Genomic DNA, 25,056 nt, shown 5'->3' with positions numbered 1-25,056 from the left:
CCCCCTATGGGTAGCTGAGCGGCCCAATTGAGGTTAGTCCTTTTTTACACTGGAAGAAAAGATCTTCAGAGGCGGGAAAAAAATACCCTCCCGGTTTAAATTACTACATTTAAAAAAATAGACCCCCGCCCAAAGCGGGGTTTTCACGCACAATAACAACAAAAACCCACCAAACCCGCGGCCGCCTTCAGCCCCGGAACTCTTGAGACAGGACTCGGGTTCCTGCCGGAAGCGGTTCAGTGCCACACGGCTCGGGAGCTCACGAGCCGCTGTCTCTGGCGCCGAGGCCGCGAGGTTTCCGTTGGCTGACGGTTGGGCGCGCGGCCCCGGACACGAGAGGAAGGTGACGCGAGGCGACGCCGCCCCCGCTCCCAGGTACCGGGATCACTACCCCCCCCTCCCCCCCGGGGACACCAGAGCAGAGAGGGGGGACCTGACCTGGGGACGGGTGGACAAAGGCCTTTCCTGAAGAAGAGGAGAGCGGGTCCCCCCCTCCCCGGGGGCGGGAGGGTCACTCGTGGGGGGAGGGCTCTTGGAGAGGGCGGAGAGGCGCTAACTCTCCCCTCTTACTCTCTCCCCCTCTACCCTCCCCCCCTCTTTACCTTCTCCCTCTCCCCCCCTTCTCTCCCCTTCATCCTCTCTCTCACCCTCTAACCCTCTCTCTCACCCGCGCCCCCCCCGTGCCCGCGCCCCCCCCCCGTGCCCGCGCCCCCCCCCCCGTGCCCGCGCCCCCCCCCCGTGCCCGCGCCCCCCCCCCGTGCCCGCGCCCCCCCCCGTGCCCGCGCCCCCCCCCGTGCCCGCGCCCCCCCCCCGTGCCCCGCGCCCCCCCCCCGTGCCCGCGCCCCCCCCGTGCCCGCGCCCCCCCCCCCGTGCCCGCGCCCCCGCCGTGCCCGTGCGCCCCCCATTGCCCCCCCTCGCCCGCGCCCCCCCTCGCCCGTGCGCCCCCCATTGCCCCCCCCGCGCCGTGCGCCCCCCTGGCCCCCCCCTCGCCCGTGCGCCCCCCATTGCCCCCCTCGCCCGCGCCCCCCCTCGCCCGTGCGCCCCCCATTGCCCCCCCCTCGCCCGTGCGCCCCCATTGCCCCCCCTCGCCGTGCGCCCCCATTGCCCCCCGCGCCTGCGCCCCCCCTCGCCCGCGCGCCCCCCATTGCCCCCCCTCGCCCGCGCCCCCCCTCGCCCGTGCGCCCCCCATTGCCCCCCCCTCGCCCGTGCGCCCCCCATTGCCCCCCCTCGCCCGTGCGCCCCCCATTGCCCCCCGCGCCTGCGCCCCCCCTCGCCCGTGCGCCCCCATTGCCCCCCCGCGCCTGCGCCCCCCTCGCCCGGCGCCCCCCATTGCCCCCCCTCGCCCGCGCCCCCCCATGCCCGCGCCCCCCTCGCCCGCGCCCCCCCATTGCCCCCCCTCACCGCCCCCGCGCCCGCCCACCCCCCTCACCCACGCACCGCCCCTCACCTGAACCTCTCCCATCCCTCCCTCCCCCCTCCAACCCCCTCTTCCACACACACACCCCTCTCGCTCCCCCCCCCCCCCCCCGCCTTGACACATTAAGTGGAAGGTGAAGGGGGCCACTGAGTTGTCTTATGAATATCTATGAGGAATGATACCGTTTCAGCATCTGCAGTATTTTGCCTTTTGTCTTTGAGGAATGATCTTATTTCATTTCTCTGTTCCAAGATACAGATGGTCTTTTGACAGTTATTTTCTAACATGAGGAAAATCCAAATGTTGCATGGCATTAACAATCTTTTTTTTTTGGTCTATCACACAGAAATGTCGAAGAAAGTTGTCAGGAAGCAAGAACTGGCTTCAGAGAGAGCGAGCTCTAACCCCTGCAAAAGAGTCAAACTGGACTCAGATTTAACCAGCACATTCAACTTCCAAAGTCCAGCCAGCTTGTTTGACAGTCTGGTGTCGCCTATTGGAAGTAAGGAATTCTTAAGTGAATATTGGGAGCAGAAGCCTTTGCTGATCCAGAGGGATGACCCTTCATTAGCGGTGTACTACAAGTCATTGTTTAAGTTTGATGACTTAAAGGAAATCTGCAATGATGATGTATTCTACGGTACAGACATCAACTGTTGCCGAAGTATAAATGGAAAGAAGAAGATTTTAAACAAAGATGGAAAAATTAACTACACTCAGTTAAAGAAAGACTTCGAACAGAAGAAGGCTACAATACAATTTCACCAGCCGCAGAGGTTTAAGGTATCTTTTGAGTTCTGTTTTTCTTCACATGTTGTGGTTTGTGGTTATAATTTATCTTTTGGGGTTTCTTACTACTGCAAATACGTATCCCCTTGGCTGCTGAGACTACACCAACGCCTTGCTTGCCCAATTCTCCAGCTCTTTCCTACACAGGCTGTAGACTATCCATAACCCTTCAGCTCATGCCCTCTCCTTCACCGCAGTCTGTGAGTTTATCATGCTATCCTCGCTCAGCTCCACTGGCTCTCCATCCCCGAACAGATCTTTCAAGATCCTTGATCTTGTGTTCAAATCGCTTCATGGTCTTGCCCGTTCCAACCTCTGCTACTCCTTCAAGGAAACCAACCCAGTCACTCCCTTTGCTCAGCAAACACTTACCTGCTTCATGTCTTCCACCGGATTCATCCCAACAGGGCCAGACTTTCAGCCATTCTGCCCCTCTTTCTGGAACTCCATCCTGAATTCCTCTTTCTCCCTCCTTTCATTCAAGGGTCTCAAGACCCTACCTCTTTGACCGTGTTTTGGTCATCTTAACTTTTTCTATCCCCCTCAGCTTTGCCCCCCCCCCCCAGCTTGAGTGTCCAATCAGCAGTGTCAAGCGCTTTGAAGTGGCCTCCTGATGTGAAAGGCACCGTACAATACAAAATTACATTTGTATAGCATCTTTCATGTCGATAGGACATCCCAAGGCGCTGAGATAAATGTACTCACAGAAGAACAAACAACCTTTTTCTTTTATATCTTCAGGATGTATTGTGGAAGATCCAGGAAATGCTGGAATGTTTCTTTGGCTCCTTGGTTGGATCCAATGTTTACATCACTCCTCAGGGCTCCCAGGGGCTACCACCACATTACGATGATGTTGAGGTATTGATAAAGAGAATCCATTCACCCAAACATCACCCTTTCAGTACGCATGCAATAGACTGAATGGAGATAAAGACTTAACTTTCTGATTAAAATTAGCTGAAAAAGATTGTGTATTTACATAATAATAATCTTTGCATTTGATATAGTTCTTTTCACGTCATCTAGACGTCTCAAAGCACTTCACAGAATATACCGTAAAGTGAATTGACTGTATATTTGTGGGCGAAACGCGGCAGCCAATTGCGCACATCAGTGTCCCACGAACAGTCGTGGATTGAAAATGACCAATTTATTATTGTTTTTGTTTTGGAGGGATTATTATTAGGTGTGTGGAGCAAGGAAACTTGTCCAAGGTTTCGTCCTGCCTGGAATTGAACCCAGTGTCTCGCTTGCAAGGCAAGTGCTCTAACCACTGAGCTACAGGACTCCATAAAATTATATATAACATTATACCACTGGAACAGGACATTTGTCCTAACTAATCTGGTGTGGTGTTTATACTGCACATGAGCCTTCACCCTTACTAATCCATTCTTCTATATCTTTCTGTTACCTTCACCTTCATGTGTGCATCAAGCTACAGTTTAAATATGTCCATGCTTTCTGTTTGAACCACAGCAGTGAGTTCCACAATGTCACCATCCTCTTTAAACTTTGCTCCTGGCTATTATATTTATGCCCCCACATTTTGAACTTGCTAACAAGTGCAAATAACACATTACAAAATCTTTCATAGTTTTAAACAGGCTCATCAAGTCACCTCTCAATCGTCTCCTCTCCAGAGAGAAAGGCTGTCCAATCTTTGTTGATAGCTGTGTCCATTTATCCCTAGTAGTGTGTGAGAAAATAACCACTTTATTGTATAGGGCTTAAGAAAAAAAAATGTCACTCAATCCATGACTGTTTGTGGGACACTGCTGTGCACAATTGGCTGCCTCATTTCACCCACAAATATACAATCAATTCAGTTTACAATATATTCTGTGAAGCGCTTTGAGATGCCTCGAAGACATGAAAAGCGCTATATCAAATGCAAGGATTATTTATTATTAGGGCTGGATTTTTATGAGTACCTTGTGCATGGGAAGGAATTTAATACTGTATGTACTCCTGTTTCTTATATTGTATAAAATGGAAATTTTATCATCTAGGGAATGTGATTTTTGCTCCACATGGCTCCCTGGCTCCCGACCCTCTGGCTTGGCATCAGGCTCTGCCACTGTCTTGAGACGTTACCCTGCTTGAGGGGCGCTATATAAATGCAAGTTGTTGTTGATTTGAAAGAAAAAGGCAACGTCCAATCATTGTCTTAATGTAAAGAGCATATTGCTTATTTTTTAATGTTTCTTTTTCTATGCTCTCTCCTCCCCTGAACACATAGATTTCACTAGTATACCGTTTCATAGACACAGGCTACATAATAATAATAATCCTTAGACTTGGTACCTTACCTAAATTCTACTGTGTGTGTGAGCCTGGAGCCCTCTATGGGAGGCAGCCCAGCCATGCTCAATCTTATCCTTGAACGATGACCACATGGATATTTTTCAGGATGGTCAGTAGGTAACAGTCAGGAGCAGGATTCCTGCCTGATTAATTCCAGAGTCCAAGGGCACTAAAGACAATTGTAGCAGCTCTTCTGCTTTCCAGGTGAAATCAGTGAACTCAGTAAAGGCCAGGAATTTAATCTGGAATGGGTCATTTACTGTAATTCTCTCTGTTTCACTCTTAGCAATTAACCAATTGATTTGTTGGGTGACTTCATGTAATGTTTTGCTTTTTAAGTGGAGTTTTTTATGCTTCAGCGGATCATTCATTAGCACAACTTTTGTTTACAACATTGCTTTCAACTCCTGAAAAGTTTGTTTTTTCCATGTTGCAATGTGAGAGAGTAAAGTATGTTTTTCTCTCACTTATTTTAGAATTAAGAAATTATATGCACATCTATGATAATAATTCTATTTTGTGGCAGGAAAGGGGGATTTGCAGAGAGTGAAGCTAGTATTTGACAAAATGTTGTATTTTTTAAAAATCTACACTTAATATGTTGCTGATGATGATTATTAAGTCAATTAATTCAAACAAGTATTGTTAATTCTATAAGTTTAAATGTGTTGCCAGGTGTTTATCTTGCAGCTGGAGGGAGAGAAGCACTGGCGACTCTACAAACCCACCAATCCTTTAGCTCGTGAGTACAGTGTAGAGCTTGAAGAGCGGATAGGAAGTCCAACCCATGAATTCACATTAAAGGTAAAGAATTTGAAAGAAAATTCAAAAAGAAATAACACCTTTTAACAATGAATTATTTTAATAAGTAGAATACTGTATAGGGGAAAATATGAGAACTTGTTCTTAAATATAATATTTAATTATTTAATGCAGTGAAATATTGCTGAAACTTTTGTTCTGCTTGCTTTCTAGTCAGGCGATCTATTATACTTTCCGAGAGGAACAATCCACCAGGCAGATACCCCAGCAGGAGGCTCCCATTCCACCCATATTACCATTAGCACCTACCAGAACAAGTGAGAGCATTTTATTGTGCCTATACTTTGTAGGGAAATCAATAAACAATGCCCCAACATATTTTTTTGCTATAGGCATTCATATTCTATAGCTGAATAAAAATTTACTCATTAATTATAGTTGTCTAATTATGAAGATAACACTTGAACAATGTGGCCAGATGCATGTGATGAATGGCCTTTTGTGTTTCTGGGTATGATTATTGTATTCTGGGTATGATTAGATATATTCTCAATGGGACATGTTTATCCAATAATGTGTTGCTGTGACAATAGTTTTCTCTTAAAACACATGATTTTTTCCAAAACACTTAAGTTTTTTTTACACACCAAAGTAAGAAGTAAAGTAGCATCTTGGAGTGAGTGTTAGCTTCTCTCCATCCCATTGAATTCCTGATCTTCATTGGCTCTCTTTGGGAAATGCTAAGAATAACCAAATACTTCTAGGTGGAGGCAGAGGGAAAGAGCAGAAGATCAGAGTGAGTTGTTCTTAGGGTTCACTAATAGGCCATGTGGCTTAAAATCAGTCCGGCTTTCCTCACAGACTTTATGGTGATTAATATTTGATAGGTTTTATTTTTTATTTGACACTATAAAATACACTTATTTCTTGCTATGCACACATACATTATAAGAAATTTAATAAGAATAAAATTGAAAGAGCTCAAGAAGTATGAAATGAGAAAATATAGCAAGCCCAATCCTAACAAACGATGAACAGTTTGTATTGTCAGATTCTGCTTAAGGTATATTCTTGGAAAGATAAGCACAGGTAAATTTTGAAAAGATAGAGCTCTGTGATCTGAGTAAAATTTGTAACATATTCTAACTTCCGTGAAGTGCACCAGTATGTTATAGCTCTATAAGCGATGCTGGACATCCAGTGATCGCTAAGCGATTTTGCCAATTGACTGATGATCTCAAGGCATGTTGCGATGTGGTGCCGTCCCAAGAGGAGCTTGAGATTGCCTGAACTGATTTTATGGAAGATCTAGTGCCAGGAAATAGAGGAGATTATAGATTGAGATCTAGGTTCGAACCCAGGTTCCAGAGGTAAGTGGCCAGAGCTAACCAATGCAGTATCCAGTCTCCCATCAATCCCTTCCTTCATTAATTGATTCTCGTGTTAGTCTGTTCCACGGTAGAACTATTCTGTCAATGCAATTTTTATATTCTGGTCTCACTGGACCAATTTTATTGCTTGAAGTTCAGAAATGATGGTTTTCAGCATTTAAATCATCTGGAACAATCTTTCCTTCAATAGAAAAAACACAGTTTTGCTAGTTTTTGGAGAGTTAAATCCTGGAATTGCCAGTATTGCATTCACAAATAGATGAATGGCCATAATTTTATTTCTAATGTATTACCAATGAGTGTACAAACATGAATAGTCTATTTGACATTTAATGAAATGTTCTTGTTACAATATAACCCTGACTAAATATTTTCAGTGAATTGTTGATAGGACCACGAGCTTATGGTGCACATATTTCATATGGTATTATTCATATTTATCTTTATTTTCGTCAGAAATGGTTTTATAAAGCTAAATGTCAGTAACAACATAAACATTAAAGTTGGTGTAGGAAATGCGAAAGAGCCAGTGGTAGGTTACTGTAGAACGTTTAAGAAACCAAAAAGAGCCTATCCAGTCCAAGGAAATGTACTGGAAGTAATTGAGAGGCATTTCCACTGGGATCAAAGGAAGTTGGAAAATGTTTGTAAAATCTTGTTTCTCTGGATCTAAAAATGTTTTTGGTATTGCAAATATTGGATTTTAACTGTGACAGACCAAAATGCTTTTTAAGAATGTTATTTTCTAAAAAAAACTTCTTTCCATTGAAGCACCTGGGGAGATTACTTATTGGATGTGATTCCTTGGCTTGTATATGATACAATGAAGGAAGATATTGAACTGTCCAGAGGGCTACCTTGGCAGCATCTGATGGTAAGGACATTGTTTTATGAGCTAATTCATGTTTCTTCCTCTTTAGCATTGTTGGAAAAAAATGGTAGGCTTTGTATTCCCATATATTGTATTCTCCATAAGCAAGTGCTAGAATTTCACAAGAAAAGTTTACAAATTAATTTATTATCCCAAATGAGCTTTAAGGAGGTTACACACCAACATTTTCTGTAGAATTTTTAAACATTAAATCAGGACTTCTTACAAACTTTACGCTTTAGAGCACAATAAGATGTCTATTTTATTTTTGATCAGCTGGATGCCTTGACACATGCAGAAAACCATCACCATGCGTAAGAGTGTCCAAACCCCTTCCCCCTCTTCCCAGAACCGCGATAGGGTCTTCCCGCACCTCTGTCCTCAACAACAACAAAATTACATTTGTATAACGCTTTTCATGTCGGGAGGAAGTCCCAAGGCGCTGGACAGACAGAGTCATGGAGCTGAGCTGAGGGTCGGGGTGATGAAGTGGGGAGGGCAGGAGGGGAAGCAGGGAGATCAAAAGCACGGTCAAAGAGTAGGGTCTTAAGGTGGGTCTTGAAGGTGGCGAGGGAGGGGGAGGGACGGAGGGATTGTGGGATGAAGTTCCAGAGGGTGGGTGCAGAGCGGTGGAACGCCCGCCCGCTGATAGTGGGGCCAGCAAGGCGGGAGATGTGGAGCAGGCCGGAGCCCGCTGAGCGGAGGGAGCGAATAAGGTGGTAGGGGATTAGGAGGTCGGAGAGGTAGGTGGAAGCAAGACGGTGGAGGGCTTTGAAGGTGAGGACCAAGATCTTGAACTGTATCCTCTGTTTGATGGGAAGCCAGTGGAGTTGGACAAGGATGGGGGATGGGGGTGATAGGGTCATGGAGCCTAGTGAGGGAGAGGACACGGGCTGCAGAGTTCTGGATGATCTGCAGCCTGTGGAGGGAAGTGTTGGGGAGGCCGACAAGTAGTGAGTTTGCATAGTCGAGCCTCGATGTAATGATGTAATATCACCCCTTCACCCTCTTCCCAGAACCGTGATAGAGTCCCCTAGTCCTCACTTTCCACCCCACCAGCCTCAACATACAAAAAATAATTCTCCGCCACTTCCGACACCTCCAATGTGATCCAACCACTAAGCATATCTTTCCCTCCCCTCCCCTCTCAGCATTCCGAAGGGACCGTTCTCTCCATGACTCCTTGGTTCATTCCTCCATCACCGCCAACAGTTCTTCCCCTCCCCCGGCACCTTCCCACGCCAGTGCAGGAGATGTAATTCCTGCCCTTTCACCTCCTCCCATACCACTGTCCAGGGCCCCAAACACAGATTTCAAGTGAGACAGCGATTTACGTGTACTACAACCAATGTAGTTTATTGCATTCGCTACTCACGATGTGGTCTCTACATTGGGGAGACAAAACAGATTGGATGACCGATTTGCTGAACACCTCCGTTCTGTCCGCAAGTACAACCCTGAACTTCCGGTTTCTTGCCACTTCAACTCTCCCTCCCACTCGCACTCTGAACTCTCCATCCACGGTCTCCTACGTTGTTCCAATGAACCACAGCGCAAGCTCGACGAACAGCACCTCATTTATCTGCTAGGGTCCTTACAGCCCTCTGGCCTCTATATTGATTTCAACAATTTCAGACCATAACAGCTCACCTTCCACTCCTGCTCTTCTGTGACAATTACCACATCATCTTGGTCCCAGACACACCTTTTCTCTTTCTGGTCTACCTATTTTATTGCAATTTTTCACCCCTTTGTTTTGCATTATTAACACCTCTATTCCCCTGCTTTGTTGCAAGCCCCCTCCCCCCCTTAACATTGTAGTGTTTCTAATTATGAGATTAAGAAATGAATGTTGCTTTTTTCAATGTTTTGTAGCATATGGAAATGCCGATCGATTCAACAAGGAAACTGAGTGGATTCTTGCGGAAGCTGGCAGACCAGATAGAGAATGGAAAGGAAATGAGATCTTCTGAAATGAAAAAAGATTTTGTTGTAAACAGATTGCCTCCATACCTGTGCAACACATCGGATTCAGCACCAGGTAAATTTATGCTCTTCTACGAATGTTGATGCTTTTTCTGAAAACAGCAAAGATCACTCGCTGTTTGTCTAAAAATGGGTGCAATAATCAAGCTCATTTTATCAGAGAAGATTGTTACATTCTGAAGTTTCTTTAATCCGTTACTAGAATGATCTCAACTCTGTTGTTATGGTTTAAAATGAATATAGAGTCTATTGGAACATATTTGTTTGTACTGAAACAAATAATAATAATTGATACCGCACTTTATCATGTCATCGAGACACCTCAAAGTGCTTCACAGGATATACTGTAAAGTGGAGTGATTGTGTATTTTGTGGGCGAAACATAGCAGCCAGTTTGCATACAGCAATTTCCCACAAATGGCCATGGAGTGATTGACCAATTTTATTTGGGGGATTGTTGACCAGGACACCAGGAGCAACTCCCTTCTCTTTTTGAATAGTGCTGTGCTGTGGTATGCTGTGGGAAAACATTTTGTTGTTGTTATTCTGGTTTCATGTTTTCCCACAGCACACCAATTAGCACCTTTCATGTCGGGAGGATCTCCAAAGGCGCTGGACAGACAGAGTTTCAGACGCAAACTGGGAGTCGGGATCGGGGAGAGGTGGAGGGCAAGGGGGAAAGCAGGGAGATCAAAAAGCATGGTCGAAGAGGAGGGTCTTGAGATGGGTCGTGAAGGAGGCAAGGGAGGGGGTGAGGCGGGGGGACTGCGGGATGGAGTTCCAGAGGGTGGGGGCAGAGTGGCGGAAGGCCCACCTGCCAATAGTGGGGCGAGCGAGGTGGGGGACGTGAAGCAGGCTGGAGAGGAGGGAGCGAGCAGGATGGTAGGGGGTTAGGAGGTTGCAGAGGAGCAAGATCATGGAGGGCTTTGAAGGTGAGGACCACGACCTTGGAACTATATCCTCTGTGTGATGGGAAGCCAGTGGAGTCGGGTGAGAATGGGGGTGATATGATCACGGAGCCTGGTGTGGGAGAGGACATGGGCTGCAGAGTTCTGGATGATCTGCAGCCTATGGAGGGAGGTTGGGGAGGCCGATAAGCAATGAGTTTGCATAGTCAAGCCTCGATGTAATGAAAGCGCGTATGAGGGGTTCGGTGGCCTGCAGGCTGAGATAGTGGTGGAGCCGGGTGATGTTGCGGAGGTGGGGGAAGGCAGAGCGGGTCATAGCACAGATGTGGGGTAGAAAAGATAGTTGAGGGTCAAACAAGACCCCAAGGATCTGGACTGGCTTAGTGAGGTGGAGTGTGCAACCATGGATGGTGATGCTGTCAGTGCCTGAGGTGTGGAGGCGCTGACGGGAGCCAATCAGCAGAGCCTCAGTCTTGTTGACGTTCAACTGTAGAAAGTTTGCTCTCATCCAGGACTTAATGTCTGACAGACATTCTGTCAGCACAGCAGTGGTCCTGGAGTCGAGGTTGGAGGCAGAGAGGTACAGTTGGGTGTCACCCGCATACATGTGGAAGTTGACCCCATGTCTGCGGATGATGTCACCAAGAGGAAGCATATAGATGTTGAAGATTAGGCAAGGACAGAGCCCTGAGAAGCGCTGCACGAGCTGGTGCGGGGGCTAGAGGAGAAACCGTTTCTAGAGATGAAGTGGAGGCGGTTTGAGAGGTACGATCTGAATCAGTCAAGGACAGAGCCATGAAGGTTAGCCGTGTGGTTGTTTTCAATACAAAACAACAACAAACAAATTGCACTTATTATAGCGCCTGTCAGGAGGATATGTATTTATTGTCAAAACTATAAAGGACATTTAATATTCAAATAATTAAATAACATTTTGTGCTACAAATAAAATCTAAGGAGGCAAAATATTGAATATGTGACCATATTTTTTTCTTCAAGTGATTCAGTGTTCTTGGTTGTGTAGTCAGGTCACTCATTGAATATTTTATGTGTTGCATTATTTACTGGCTATGCACTTTAACTGTTTTTATTTTTTGCTGTAGATGGAAAATTGCCGAAGTTAGGTGATCAGATTAAACTTCGTTTCAAAGACCATATCATGATTTTGGTGGAGCATGATCAAGAAAGGACGGTCAGTATAGAAAAACTGAGAAACTTAACCCGAGATACCCAACTTATCACAAATTCCATTCAATATCCCATTATCAAAATCACTACAATTGGAATCTGACATTCCTCAATATCACCTCCCTAAATATTTAAAGAATAACCTATTTAGATTTACTTGGACATTCAAAAGTGATTTCAATGTTTCAAGTTGAAGTGATGTAAAGTGGAATCCGCTTTTGCTGGATGCCGGTTAACCCTGAACATCGGATAAATCAAACAAAACCCCCGGTCCCGGATCATTTGGATTTGTATCTGTTTTAAATAAGGTGGTTGATTCGGACAAAAATCCGGTTATTCCGGGTAAAATGATTGTACTCACTTGGACTTTCTGTGTGTCCATTCAGCTACAAAGGGCTCCCCAATGTAGATGGGAGGGGGAGGAGTCTAAGGTTGCCAGAGTGCTATCAAATGAACCAAGCTTTCTTCTCATTCTTTGAATGAATTTTACAACTCCCACAACTAAAAATGCATATAAAAAAGGCATCATTTTGAAACACATCGTGTGCTGAAGGTGGATAGTCACTTAGAGCATGTGATTAAGCAGTTATATTTCCTGATTCATGTCCAATGAGTTGTGTGTCACGTTTTTGGTTGGCACAAAATGTTTTTTGAATGATTTGTTAATTGACAGCAGCTAAATACAGCACCTGTTATTTATTTTCTATAATTCTGTATTTTCACAGGATGAATCTCGAGAAATGATGGTGTATCTATATCATTCACTGAGGAATAGCAGGGAAAACCACATGATGGGGGCTGAGGACAATGAAGAAGAAGGAAGAAGTTTTCAGGTTCAAAACATTTTCAAATTGACTTTCAGAAGCTATTTATGACAGGACGTGCTAGAAACTAAGTAGAGCATTTTTTTTGTTATTTGAATTTTTGGACATCAGATAAGGAGAGAGTCAGCTTTTTTACTCCATATGCAAGCTGAGATTTGATGTCTCAGCTCACATTTAAAGAACCATCAATACGGGGTATTGTCCATGGTATTGTCTTCAAGTAGGTCAGTTTCTGAAAATTATTGATGTGCTGATTTCTGCCATTAGGTGGTGCAAGTGAGCTTTGTTTGGTTGATGTGCTATAAAGCATTTAGGAAAATATAAATGACCACTGTCCATTATTAATTGAAAGGCTTGTGATATACACACTTCATAGGAAAACAGTGTGCATCTAGCCTTGAGAAACTGAAGGCAGGAAATTTGTATATATCTTTTTAAGTTTTTATTTCCTGTTTCAGATCTACCTGTGCCATGTAATATTCTCTGTTTGAAAGAGTGATAGGTAATGTGCTCTAATCTTTTATCGAAATCAAAATTACAAACTGGGAAATGAAGGTTTGGAATGAAATACAATATATGAATGAAAAAAGCATATAAAGAATGAGGAAGATCATATTTAGTTGCAGGTGATCTCAAAAAAGATAAAATAATTCTTTATGTAAATTTCGACTACACTTCCTCCATTAGCCAGTAGCTATTTAGGGCATAGATTTTTCTTTGATTGTTTGGCTGTGATCAATCAGTCAGAGGTGGAACTCTTAACATGAATGCTTCATTATGTGTCCATCGAGGATGTGATATGCTCAAATGAGGGCAAACATTCAAATCAGTGCTGATGATGGAGTTTAAAGTGTAACTCCTCATGGAAGTCTTCTACTGAACACCTGTGGTTTCTTTTCTCAGTAAATCTTTTTTTTAAAAAAGAGGAAGAAAGCTTAAGGGGAATACCCTCAGCATAAAACACTCCCTACATGTGGGTTTTAAAAAAAAACAGTAGTTTTGATGGAATTTCTCTATATTAGATCTCTGAGCATGCAAAACCATTTGAGTGCTTGAAATTCCTCATAGTTTTACACTTTAAAACATGTCTTGAAATTTAATATTGTGCACAGTTTTTTTTGGGGGGTGATGTTTTCTGTCCACCTGATATCATCTGGTAAACAATGCAATCATATTGGATCCCCTAACTCATGTGCAGAACCGTTAGATATTTATTTCCATGATCTTGGCTATGAAACGAATGAGTTATCTGCAGAGAGCAGCAATCTCAGGTCATAAAAACAGCATTAATGGGTCAACTGCAGGTTTGCAATGCTGTTATGCTGGCTAAAGCTGTGCCTTGGTTTGTGATGACAGCCCTACTGTTCAAAGCCAATCTACAATTTTGAAAAGTATCTTACTTTGGGTTTCTACAGCTGCCCCATATTTGCTACTGTTTGCTTCCTCTGTTTACACTGTCAGCCAAGCCTGCACCAGCTAATTAGTCTGGTCACTGATGGCATGCTGCATGACATCTTTGCATTTATGCAAAGAGAAATCTTGTTGCAGCCTGCAATGAAATGAACCGGTAACAAGTTATTGGAAGCGGGAAGCATGATTGTGACATCTAGGCTGGAAAAGGACAGGCATTTTTAAACTCTTTAAGAGCCATAGGTAGAGACTTTACTTGGGTGGTGTTCTTGCAGCCACAAACATAGTATAAAATTAGCATTAATCAGGCAATGTTTCGAATTCACTGAACTGGCAAGAAATAAAGTGAGTGCAAAAATTGCCTTGACCCATTTGCGAAATTTGTTTCATCATTCACAAAACCATGTATTAATTTGATTACTGCATCTCAAAACACTTTAAATTTCATGCAATTCATGTAATTGTGTGATAATCACAGTACGGAAATAGAGTAGTACTTTCCACCTTTTATATTAATATAGGGCACTTTTAAAATGTGAAACGTTGGTATGTAGTGAAAAGGAGTTGCAAGATAATTCATATTTCTTCACTCCCTAGATTACAAAAAGTTATTGTGAGGTGATAATTGTGGAGTCCTGTAGCTCAGTGGTTAGAGCACTCGCTTTGCAAGTGAGAGACCTGAGTTCAATTCTAGGCAGGGCGAAACCTTGGGCAAGTTTCTTTACTCCACACGCCTAATAATAATCCCTCCAAAAACCAAAAACTATAATAAATTGGTCATTTTCAATCTACGACTGTTTATGGGACATTGCTGTGCGCATTGGCTGCCGCGTTCGCCCACAAATATACAGTCAATTCACTTTACAGTGTGTTCTGTGAAGCGCTTTGGGACGTCCTCCCGACGTGAAAAGTGCTATATCAAATGCAAGGATTATTATTATTATTATAATCTTCCCGGCAACATTTTAAAACGATGACCCAAGAAGAATTGATCTCCCACATCAAGTTATTCAGGAAAAATGTTGGTGTGTAGTTTATCAGGGAGCACTAGCATAAGTGTCAAGTTTGTTGACAGTACATGAAATCCATAGCTTGCATGGACTTCAGTAGTATCTTACTGACGCTATCTGTTCTTCCACTTCAGATGTAAATTCAGAATGAATCTATCTACGGAAATACTATTTCAGTGAGCGAATAATAAACTTGTGGAACAGACTCCCTGGAGAGATGGTTGAAGAAGGAAATATTGATTCCTTCAAACACAGATTAGTTTTCTTTTAGGAAATAACAATATGGGATATAGTACATAGGTAGTTCGGAACATATGTGCATGTGACCACCGGGAAGGTGGAAGGCGATCTAGATGGACCTTGGACTTTTTTCGTCTAGCATTTCTTGTATGTTCTTACAGCTGGTACAGAGCAAAGACTGGATGCGAATACTGTAACCCTGCCATGGTTTTCTAGATTTCAACCTAACAGACTAATGTGATTAAGAGAGAGTCTCACATTTTCTATCGTCAGGTCTGTTGTGAATTGTCTATAATTGTAAACTTAATGCCTTCTGCTTTATTTGTAACCTTTAGACTAGCTTGTTATCTGGTTGACGTTGCATCTTCTGGTGGTCACGCCAGAGCGAATAATAAGTGAAACTTCAACCATTGTTGGCTTTGGTCTCTTTTCACTAGACAACAGCATAATTTGAATGTTTGTCCCATTCTAAGACGAATAGCAGCTTCCTGCAGCTAAAAATTGAAAGTATTTGAGGCTATTTTTGTTGGAGAGGAGCTAGAACAGCATCATTGAGTTTAATATTATTATAATAATGGGGGCTGGATCTTTGGAGTAGTATAGGAGCTGATCTAAAGCTTCATAATTGCAGGAAAATTGTAATACGACTATCAAGCAGTACTGAGCAGTACCGAGGCAAATGTGTTCTGTGGACAATTAGAAATTGAAAACCATGAGGGAATTGCTTCAACACATACATTAATTTTTTTTCTTGGCTTGACTTGTGCATGCCGTATACATTTTAAAAAAAATCTCTTAAGTCTCCGTATAGTAATTTAAGTGCAGTGACTTTTTTTACGAAGGCAAACTGGTAGCCAATTTGAAAACAGCAAAATTTTGCAAACACCCATGAAGTGATTGATCAGTTAATCGAGGATTCGTGGCCTGGATACCAGGAAAAATTCCTTTCTCTTTTTGAATAGTACTGTAGAATCTTTAATGTCAATCTGTTTGCAGGCAGTCAGGCGTCAGTTTAAGTTTATCCAATCCAAAGGATGGAATTTCCAACCATGCATTGGAATGTCAGCCTAGACTGCAACTCAGAAGCTGGCGTGCTACCAACTGAGTCAAATAGACACCTGGATCTGAAGCAAGGAGAATATAAGCATGACTATATTTGTTCTAATTATATTGCAGCACAGTTTATTCAGCAAGGTAAGGTTTGATAGTTTTGCTTCCTGATATGATACAGATATGATGCTTGAGGGAAGATCTATGGACCAACTGGATAAGTTAGGGTTCAGCCTTGATAAGAGATGTCTGAAGCAGGACTTTAGAGATTCTAAATAGGATTGAGAAAGTGGCTATCTTTGACAGTGTTGTGCTCTAATGTGGGCTCAATATTCTTTCAGAGAAACAAGAATATGCAACCATTGTACTAGAGAAACCTTAAATGTAACTGTAATTAAATGTCTCTAGGTATCTAAAAACAAAAACAAATTCTGATAAAGTGGTAGACATATGTACAGATATCTTATTAAAAGCCTGGAGCAGAGTTGGAGACAGACTCATAGTTATTTAATTTAGTAGAAATCATTCAACATTAATCTTTCTTCCAATTTTGATCCCTACACAGGCTCGTGGCTTAAGATTTCCTTTGTCTCAGTTGGAAGCGCTGAAACAGCTATGGATGGGTGGCACAATTCCTGTAAAAGACCTCAAAGTGGACTCGGATAAAGCTAAAGAAAGCCTGGCCCTGTCCTTGTGGACGGAGAACTTAATTGAAACAAGCTAAATGTAACTGTCATGGTTCCTTTGGCCTATTGAAGTTTGAGTGCCTTTTATTATTCTATATAATAAAAACATAAAACTGAAAATGTCAATAGAGCGCTTGTCTCATTACAAAGATGCACAGTATTTCTAAAAACAAATCAAAGAATAAACTGAATACATAGACTTTATATTTTTTATTTTAGTTAATACATAGATTCAGATTTTTACATAGTCCAGAATGCAAAACGCACAGCAAAAAGTATGTGTTCCTACAGAGATGCTGTCCATTGATATGGGATCAGTCCAGTTCATAAAAAAACACTCATTTTTAATGTAAAGTGAATTTTGTTTACATTCTACAAATATTTACTGCATTGTTTTACTGAGCAGACTCATTAGCTCAGCTGAATATGTAGCAGTGTCTAACTCAATAATGAAACCAGAAGTACATTTTACTGACTCAGGAACTTCGCTCCATTGCAATCTACTTTCAGAGCAGAGTTCTGCGAATGGGCATGTTGTACTTCTGGCTACTCAGTTTCCTTAAAATAAAAACAATTTTGATGCAACAAAATGAACAAATTCAGAAATGAGTATTTTGTATTGGAATTATTACATTCACAGCTTGTTTTACCACATCTTGAAATGGAACCTATTTACAAACAGAACCATGTTTCACTAATCATGATTCATCTTAATTAGTTTGTAAGTTGAAAGAGAAGTTTTTTTTAAAAAAAATTATAGATTTCATGGCAAAAACAGCAAACATCTTCTAAATAGTTACATTGCATAGTTGAAATTGTGGCTGATTTGTAAAGTGCAATATTTTACATATGGTGTAAATTGTGTGGTGCTCATTCTGGTGATGAGCTGGACATATTTGCAACACACTTGTCTTCTGTAAAGTAATATTTCAGTTCCACCTGACCTTTGTGTTTCCCAGCTCACAATAATTCAATGTCCCAGAACTGAGTTTGCTGATCTGCTTGTGGATTGTTTAATATTAGGTGGGACTTGTCATAGTAGTCACCGCCTGAAATTTGAAAATACAAATTTATAAAAAGTTCAATAATTTTTTGGATTCAACGACAACTGGGGTGAAAATTCATGCTTTTTAAAATATACTGTATATTCAAGACTACTATTAACAACAACAAAATTACATTTGTACAGCACTTCGGGAGGACGTCCCAAGGCGCTGGACAATCAGTGTTTCGGACCCGAGCTGGTGGTTGGGTTTGGGGAGGGTGAAGGGCGGGTGTGGGGGGGAAGGATGGTGACCAAAGGCGCGGTCGAAGAGGAGAGTCTTGCAGGAGGCAAAGGAGGCAAAGTGGAGGGACTGAGATGGAGTTCCAGAGGGTGGGGTTATAATAGCAGAAGGACTGCCCACTAATGGTGGGGCAGGCGAGGCGGGGGACATGAAGCAGGCCGGAGCCTGCTGAGTGGAGGGAGCGGGCAGGTTGGAAGGCAGTTAGAAGGTTGCAGAGGTAGTGGGAACAAGGCTATGGAGGGTTTTGAAGGCGAGGACCAGGATCTTTTGTATGAAAAGCAATATCAATTAAGTACAGTTAGGTTCTCTCAGAAACACTCGGGTGACTAGTGTTCCCATCGAATAGCTGTAACGCTTATTCCTCTGAAGCCTTGGCAATCCTGCCAATGGCCTTTTTTTGTCAAGAGTGCAATTGCCCCACTGGAGGGAGGACATACAAGGTAATCATTAGGGCAGTTAACACAAAACATCAGAAGTAGTCTTGTACGATCACTGCATGGAAATGCAGAGTTTGGAGTTAGTTTTCACCTTTTCTGAGGTATATTTGAAGCAATATGTATCTAAGCTGTAAAATGGAAATTGGCACACTAAAGCTAAGATAAACAGATAAAGAATTTTAATGTAAAAAGCAAGAGTACCAAAAATCTAAAATGGGAGTTGCAAAAGTGGTTAAAATAATAAAAACATAGCAGAGTCAGCCAAAGTGTTAAAAATATCTTATTTTAACAATTTCATTGCGTGCTAATAGATTAGTATTGGAGTAGTTTTATTATCTAAACATAAGGGTTGGTTTGAGGAATGAGTTTATTTATTTAACCAGGATTTCTGATAGCATATGTTTTCTGTTTCCAAATCATTGTGTTATGATGACAAAATTCTAGCATGTTTTTAAGATTTTACTATCATTTGCATAATGTAGGAAATGCAGTCTCCTGTTTCTTCAAATAAACAAAGTTCTTTACCTTTGATATCAAGTAACAGATTGCAATCCAAATGTGAAGAAATTGTGCCATTCCTGTTGATATTCCATTTCTGATGAATATTCCCATGCTCCGTCCAAAGAGCTACTTTTGTACCAGATGTTCTTTGTCCCCCAATAACATCCACACATGCGTTGTTCGACTTTGAAGGAGAATTTTTATTTGGTCAGTTTTTTTAGCATGTTGTTTCAAACTAAGTAACAATAAGCTGTAAATCATACTAGTTTTCATAAGAATTAGTGCAAACTCTGCAGTATAATATCAGTTTTAGGAGGAAAAGTACGTATTTCAGGAAACTAACATGAGACTACCTCACATCACTTACACTTCATATTTGCTGTGATATAACTCCAGTCTTAGCGCAAGAGATCCAGAGTGAACTTTGAAGTTGAAAAGTTCCAGGTCAGTCCAATAGAGATTTGTTTTTAAAACATAATACAAGTCAGTGGGATTTGAATACGGTTAGCATCATTAAATTAATTATCAGAATTCTGCACAAGCATTTATCTTACTGTTTATAAATATCCTATGTGGAAAGAGAAATGCCTTCAAATTATGAATCTGGTTAATCTGATTTCTGTGTTTTATTTCTGTGATAATCTAGATCAGGGATAACCAATGAGTGCATTCATGTGATTATTTTACGCATGTATAATGCAGCCTTGGCGATCCCTGATCTAGATACTTTGGTTACATATGAATTATTTATTCCTCTCAGCAATATAGAGTGATGTCCGCTCTATTGTAATAGGAAAAATACAGTTTTGAAATCCTCACATTGCTTTACTTTACATTTATGCCCCATGCATAGCTTTTTTATCTGTCATTTTTATCACCTACTTTCTATGGTTAAGACATGATTGGCTTCACTATCGTGATTATCATTCACAATAATCAAGAGATGAAAAAAATGGAGGGCCAATCGACAGGATCATTGAGACCCTTTAAAGCCTTTTTTTTGAAAAAAAGTACCCTCAGTTAGGGATTTTTTTAAAAAAGAAAATCATTATTGAGCTCATATCAAACAAACCAATGCAGTATAATAATTCTATTCAGATTGGATGTTATAGAATATAGCTACATTTTTAGCATATTTTGTTTTTAAAAATCCTGCAATATTTTATGTCTTGCTCTGTTAACTGAACAATGAACATATGTACTGGATAAAATATCCCAGTCAAAACAGCTGGGAATCATTCAGGGCAATAACACATTAGTATTACTGCACAAGAGACTGAATTCAGATTTAACCAGTCCAAGGATACTCTTATGCTATTTTAATATCCGAATAGTCAGTTTAATCAACTAAATGTTCAATTACCAAAGTACTGTAATTGCTTGGCACAGCCTTATGTTCTTTTTTTGCCCTTACCCTACATATAATATTCACTTAACCATCTATTGTCACTTTATCTCCAGTGATATGTCAGCAAGTTAGTTACCGGCCCTGGGATCCGTTACTGTGAAGCGCTTTGAGGTGCCGTCCGGCGTGGAAGGCGCTATATAAATCCAAGTTGTTGTTGTTACCTCGGTGGAGATTTTCTTTTGCTATCACCAAATATAAGGCTCTATATTCTTGTTTCTGTAGCAGTGAGTTTTATTTCTGAATTGGCTATTTGTGTTTCCCTAATGTACAATTCATCTCCGAGCATTATATAGTCAGAGAGTTGCAGACACAGTACCTTGGATTTAATAAGTCCACGACAGTAAAACCACATCTGTGTAGGTTTGCCATTGTACTGACAGACAGACAGCTTTGATGCCCTGGGGTCTTCTAAATTTTCATCAATTGTCATAAATGTCCCTTTGGCCCTGTTTTTTATTCTGAAGTAGACGCGGCACTGCAGGATCATGAACAGAAGGACACAGTGGTTAGCAATCACTTACAATCTTATGGCTCAGTAGACGGGTGAGAATCCTGTATGCTTATTAACAGTAAGTATTCCTATCAATCAAATAGAATTACAACTGCAATATTCAGCCAATGTATTGTGTGCTCCAAGAAAAAAATTTATAAGAGACAAATAAAATAAAAATGTAATTTTAAAACAACAATTCTCATTTTTACAACGCTTTTTAATGTTTGGAGGACATCTGAAGTGTTTCACCTAGTTTCCTGGGATTGACTTTACAGGACCTCAGAGAAGTAAAGGATAAACACTAAGGTGTAACAAATAATCCTCAGGGGGCAACTATTTTAACAAAGGTTCAAATTTTAAGTGAGAAATCTTATGAATTGTGGACGTAATATAATTTGTGATTATGTTAGTAGGTGATATTTTTAAGGCATCAGAGATCTGAATTCTTTTGATCTTAACCTGATGATCAAGAAAATTCTTGCAAATTCAGTCCTGCATTGGAAGACAATTATTTTGCAATTCATATCAAGGATATTAATAACCTCCTTCCGTGCTGAAAATGTCCATGTTTCTGTATCGAACAATGTGCGGAGATTCAATAGTCATCACATTTTAAAGTGGAGCTCCATTAGCTCTGGTATGTCAGTGAAAACCTCTTTCCTGATGACAACATTCCTTTTGTGTGAATAGTTTTCAACCCCATCAAAATGTTTATGACCAAACACTTGTTTTCAGTGCATTACTATAGGTTTTGAATAATTATAATAATAATCCATGCATTTGATACAGCGCCTTATCACATCATCAAAATGTTTTAAAGTGCTTCACAGGATTTATAGTAAAGTATTGTGCATTTTGTGGATGAAAAAGCTTCTGCCATACCTGATTGATTGGGCGAACTGAACCAACTGAAGTCCATCCACTAAATTTAATCCAATTGATATTTTCAGTGCTGTCCAAAAGTAACTGCCTTCCTCTAAAATTAGCATGTTCAAAGACTACCCACCTGGTTGGATATAGACAAGGTTAGCTTAGTGATACAAGATTTGAAACAAAGGCCAGATAACTGAGGCTGTTTTAATTGAAATAAAATAATTAAAAGAAATTGAAATAAAATAATTAAAGGAAATTGAAACAAAATAATTAAAATAAATTGATGAGCAACATGAGGAGGTCTTTAAAATGCTGAGATATGGGTCAGCCTTTTACAGTGTAGTGGATATAGTCTCAGTTTACAGATCACTTGTTCAAATCCTGGTCTGTGTTGGGTTTGCTGATCTCTGATGGGAGGCTAAAATGGCCTTCTTAAGGTTAGAGAGGGGACATTTCCTTATCCATGCATCCCAAAGCCCCAATGGCTCTGTATGTTTATTTCAGTGCTGTGTATGTATATTTAAAATAGGTTCATGCACATGTTAGAATGGGAATAGGTCTGATGTTTCAGTCACTTCTTTACTTTATATTGTGTCTTATTTTCACTGCTCTGTTTTAGCTCCTTACAAAAGCCATTGCTTCAAATTCTGCCAACAATGGTTTCTGTTCAGCTTCTATTTGGATTCTGTTTTATATCCTTCTTCATCTATCTTTATAAAGGATGACACCTTAATATTGTAACCCACTCATTATGATCTTAATATCCTACATTTGGATGGCAAATTGAGTATGATAATCAGAACTCCATTGTATTCATTATTCATTCCAGTGACAGCTTTGAGGCTTTCCATTTGTACATGACTGAAATAATGATAACCTGTCATAGATCAGTTTACAGAAAAAAAGTGATCATGCGAATGATGATTAGTAACTTAATTCATTTATATATATCAAAAGATGACAGCTTTTATTGCTTATGACCCATGAGTAATATATATTCATAATAGACATTTGTATCCTGTTTACATCAGTCCCATTTGGTTTGGCTGAGTTTAGGGTTTCCTCATTAGCTGATTCATGCAGAAAGATTCTCCTACACTGAAGAACTGCAGGTATGCAATCATTTATGTATACTTACATTCCACTGTTCACTCTTATTGACTTTGTGTATTGGTAATATTTATTGCTCTGTAAGACACTGATGGCCTCTGCACGAATTAGTTCTCGCCCTTGACAAGAATCCAGGGTAAAAAGGCTGATAGAAGGTTCAGAGAAATCCTAAAATAGTGAATAATAAAACTGCACTATTGGTTATGCCTCAAATACTGACAAGAAATAGCTGGGGGACATATAGTTCAAACTATGATAAAAAGCATGATTTACCTTCTAATAAACTGTGACAATAATTCTAAGTTGTAACTACACCCCAAATAATATAAGCTTAATGAGCCCGTGCATGAAGTTTGTTCTGCTTATACTGCATGGTTAGCAGAAAATTACCATGATCCTAGCAGTGATAGGTTTGGCTGGTGCAAATCAATTTGCTACATTTTTAGTGTTATTAAATAGGTGAATATTGGAGTTCTGCTATGCCCTGATCCACTCTGAGTAACAATAGAAATTATAACTCGCAATTACACTGGGCACTAGTAATGTGTGGAGGTCTGACAAAGAGAAAACTTTATTGAACTAATTTCAGGAACAACGATACCAGTTTTGGTCACTTCATTGTGCTCTGTTTGTGGGTACTTTAAAATCATTTACATTTGATGTATTTACATTTTATACATTGCTGTACTAATTCGCTTAAAAAATAGCATCCCAGAAAGTGGAGAGAATTATACGCAAGTAACAAAAATACTGCAAAATTACCTCCAGCAAATAAGAACAAATCTAAAGACTACCAACATATTTTGTTTTCGAATGTAATATATAATGAAAAAGTTCTGAAAAGTTCTATCAATAACCTTGAATTGTAGGTCATTCCTATTCTATTACCAACATTTGTCCCTGAGCAGAATAGATACTCATTTGATACACTGCAGTTATAAGACGTAAACATCATGTTGTCATGGTTGATGAAATACTTCTGAACTAATTAAGAACTTCTTACCATTTTTAGCCTTTAGACAGATTTACCAAGGCATGGAGTATAATATTAGTTTACCTTAAGGAGCAGCTTTAAATAATATTTTTTCATGATTTCCATTTTCTTGAAGTAAGATATTTTATCCAGCATTAATCTGTTGAATGCAAACTACTGTTTAGTTTTCCTAATTTGCTTTTCCCATGTTACCCTGAGGCTGTGAGTACTGCTCACAGAATCATTCCAGAAACATGGAGCGTGTAGGTTTACACGTGTCAAAAAAAATTGTTTGGAATAATTTTATTGGAATAATTGTGTATGGAATAATTTTATTCATTTATTCACTAGATGGCGCCTCACATCTACAGAAAGAAAATATATTTGAATTCTCATTCTTGCACCTTTCCTGCAGGCTGAACTACAGAACAATACTACTATAGGAAAAATAATAAATATTACTATAGTAAGTGATAGAGTCCAAAGTGAAATCCGGTTCCCCAGCCCCACCTCATCACACACACGTTTTCATGAGACAATGATGATGATTGTAGTTTCTGAATCACCAAAGGGAAAGCATTTATTGAATGCAACACTTTCGTCCTTCAGAACCCAGCACTGAAATAATTCCCATCAGATCAAGGAATATTCAACCCAAGGGCCACAAGCCACATATTCTGTGCATTTTATATCCAGTATGCCAAATAGATGTTAGACTAATATCACTTCAGTTTTAAAATGGTAATGATTTCATGACCCAGAATGACTCGTGGTCCTGAGATGGCTCTAAATTTACTTCCAGGTTACAGTAATAAAATACATGTGCTGTTCACCTTAATGCTACATTGAGACAAAATGAAGACAAATTATTGTCATATTAAAAGTAAGCATTGCCTCTGCTTCGTTGGGCAGTGGAAGAATGAGAGCCAGACAGTGAGTTATGGGGTTCTAGAAGGGGTTTCTACTTGGTCCTTATTAGCAACTAGAAAATATAGATGAGTTCAATTCCAGGCAAGCTTGTTTGTCAGACAACAACATAGAAACTTTGAATCAGGTACATTTTGCAAAACCAAAAAAAACTGGAGGTTATTAGGATAATAATCTGTGCATTTGATATAGCGCCTTACCACATT

The 25,056-nt window shown here is 40.8% G+C and overlaps 2 protein-coding genes across 3 annotated transcripts in view; one reads left to right on the top strand and one right to left on the bottom strand.

Moving 5' to 3' along the window:
- The first annotated feature begins 5 nt into the window (after positions 1 to 5).
- On the top strand, positions 6 to 16,968 carry riox2 (ribosomal oxygenase 2). 2 transcript variants are annotated; one of them, XM_007901317.2, is made up of 10 exons: positions 6 to 32; positions 1,764 to 2,200; positions 2,948 to 3,067; positions 5,192 to 5,320; positions 5,492 to 5,595; positions 7,441 to 7,543; positions 9,416 to 9,581; positions 11,538 to 11,626; positions 12,348 to 12,455; positions 16,722 to 16,968. In XM_007901317.2, the coding sequence occupies exons 2-10, from the start codon at positions 1,766 to 1,768 to the stop codon at positions 16,878 to 16,880; spliced, it is 1,413 nt and encodes a 470-aa protein (XP_007899508.2). In that variant the 5' UTR covers positions 6 to 32; positions 1,764 to 1,765; the 3' UTR covers positions 16,881 to 16,968. The 2 variants fall into 2 exon arrangements, with proteins under 2 accessions (XP_007899508.2, XP_007899499.2); XM_007901308.2 differs by lacking the exon at positions 6 to 32 and adding an exon at positions 240 to 375.
- Positions 16,969 to 17,418: 450 nt separating this feature from the next.
- LOC103183680 (beta/gamma crystallin domain-containing protein 3) overlaps positions 17,419 to 25,056 on the bottom strand; it is a 31,029-nt gene continuing 23,391 nt past the window's right edge. The window contains exons 15-19 of the mRNA XM_007901295.2: positions 22,979 to 23,118; positions 21,850 to 21,973; positions 20,791 to 20,949; positions 19,091 to 19,250; positions 17,419 to 17,891 (exon numbers count right to left, since the gene is read on the bottom strand). Coding sequence (XP_007899486.2) covers positions 17,803 to 17,891; positions 19,091 to 19,250; positions 20,791 to 20,949; positions 21,850 to 21,973; positions 22,979 to 23,118 — 672 coding nt within the window. The 3' untranslated portion in view covers positions 17,419 to 17,802. The remainder of the gene's footprint in view (positions 17,892 to 19,090; positions 19,251 to 20,790; positions 20,950 to 21,849; positions 21,974 to 22,978; positions 23,119 to 25,056) is intronic.

The sequence above is a fragment of the Callorhinchus milii genome, unplaced genomic scaffold (genome assembly GCF_018977255.1).
Source record: "Callorhinchus milii isolate IMCB2004 unplaced genomic scaffold, IMCB_Cmil_1.0 Scaffold4, whole genome shotgun sequence".
In the NCBI taxonomy this organism is placed as follows: Eukaryota; Metazoa; Chordata; class Chondrichthyes; order Chimaeriformes; family Callorhinchidae; genus Callorhinchus; species Callorhinchus milii.
The sequence above is the reverse complement of the archived record's forward strand: the minus strand, read 5'-3'. Positions and strand labels throughout refer to the sequence as shown.

Bases quoted from the DNA above. Each gene is read 5' to 3' on its own strand.
- riox2 (XM_007901317.2), top strand. From the start codon at position 1,766: ATGTCGAAGAAAGTTGTCAGGAAGCAAGAACTGGCTTCAGAGAGAGCG. The intron at 5,321-5,491 runs GTAAAGAATTTG...CTTGCTTTCTAG, and splicing joins CCCATGAATTCACATTAAAG to TCAGGCGATCTATTATACTT. The intron at 7,544-9,415 runs GTAAGGACATTG...AATGTTTTGTAG, and splicing joins TACCTTGGCAGCATCTGATG to CATATGGAAATGCCGATCGA.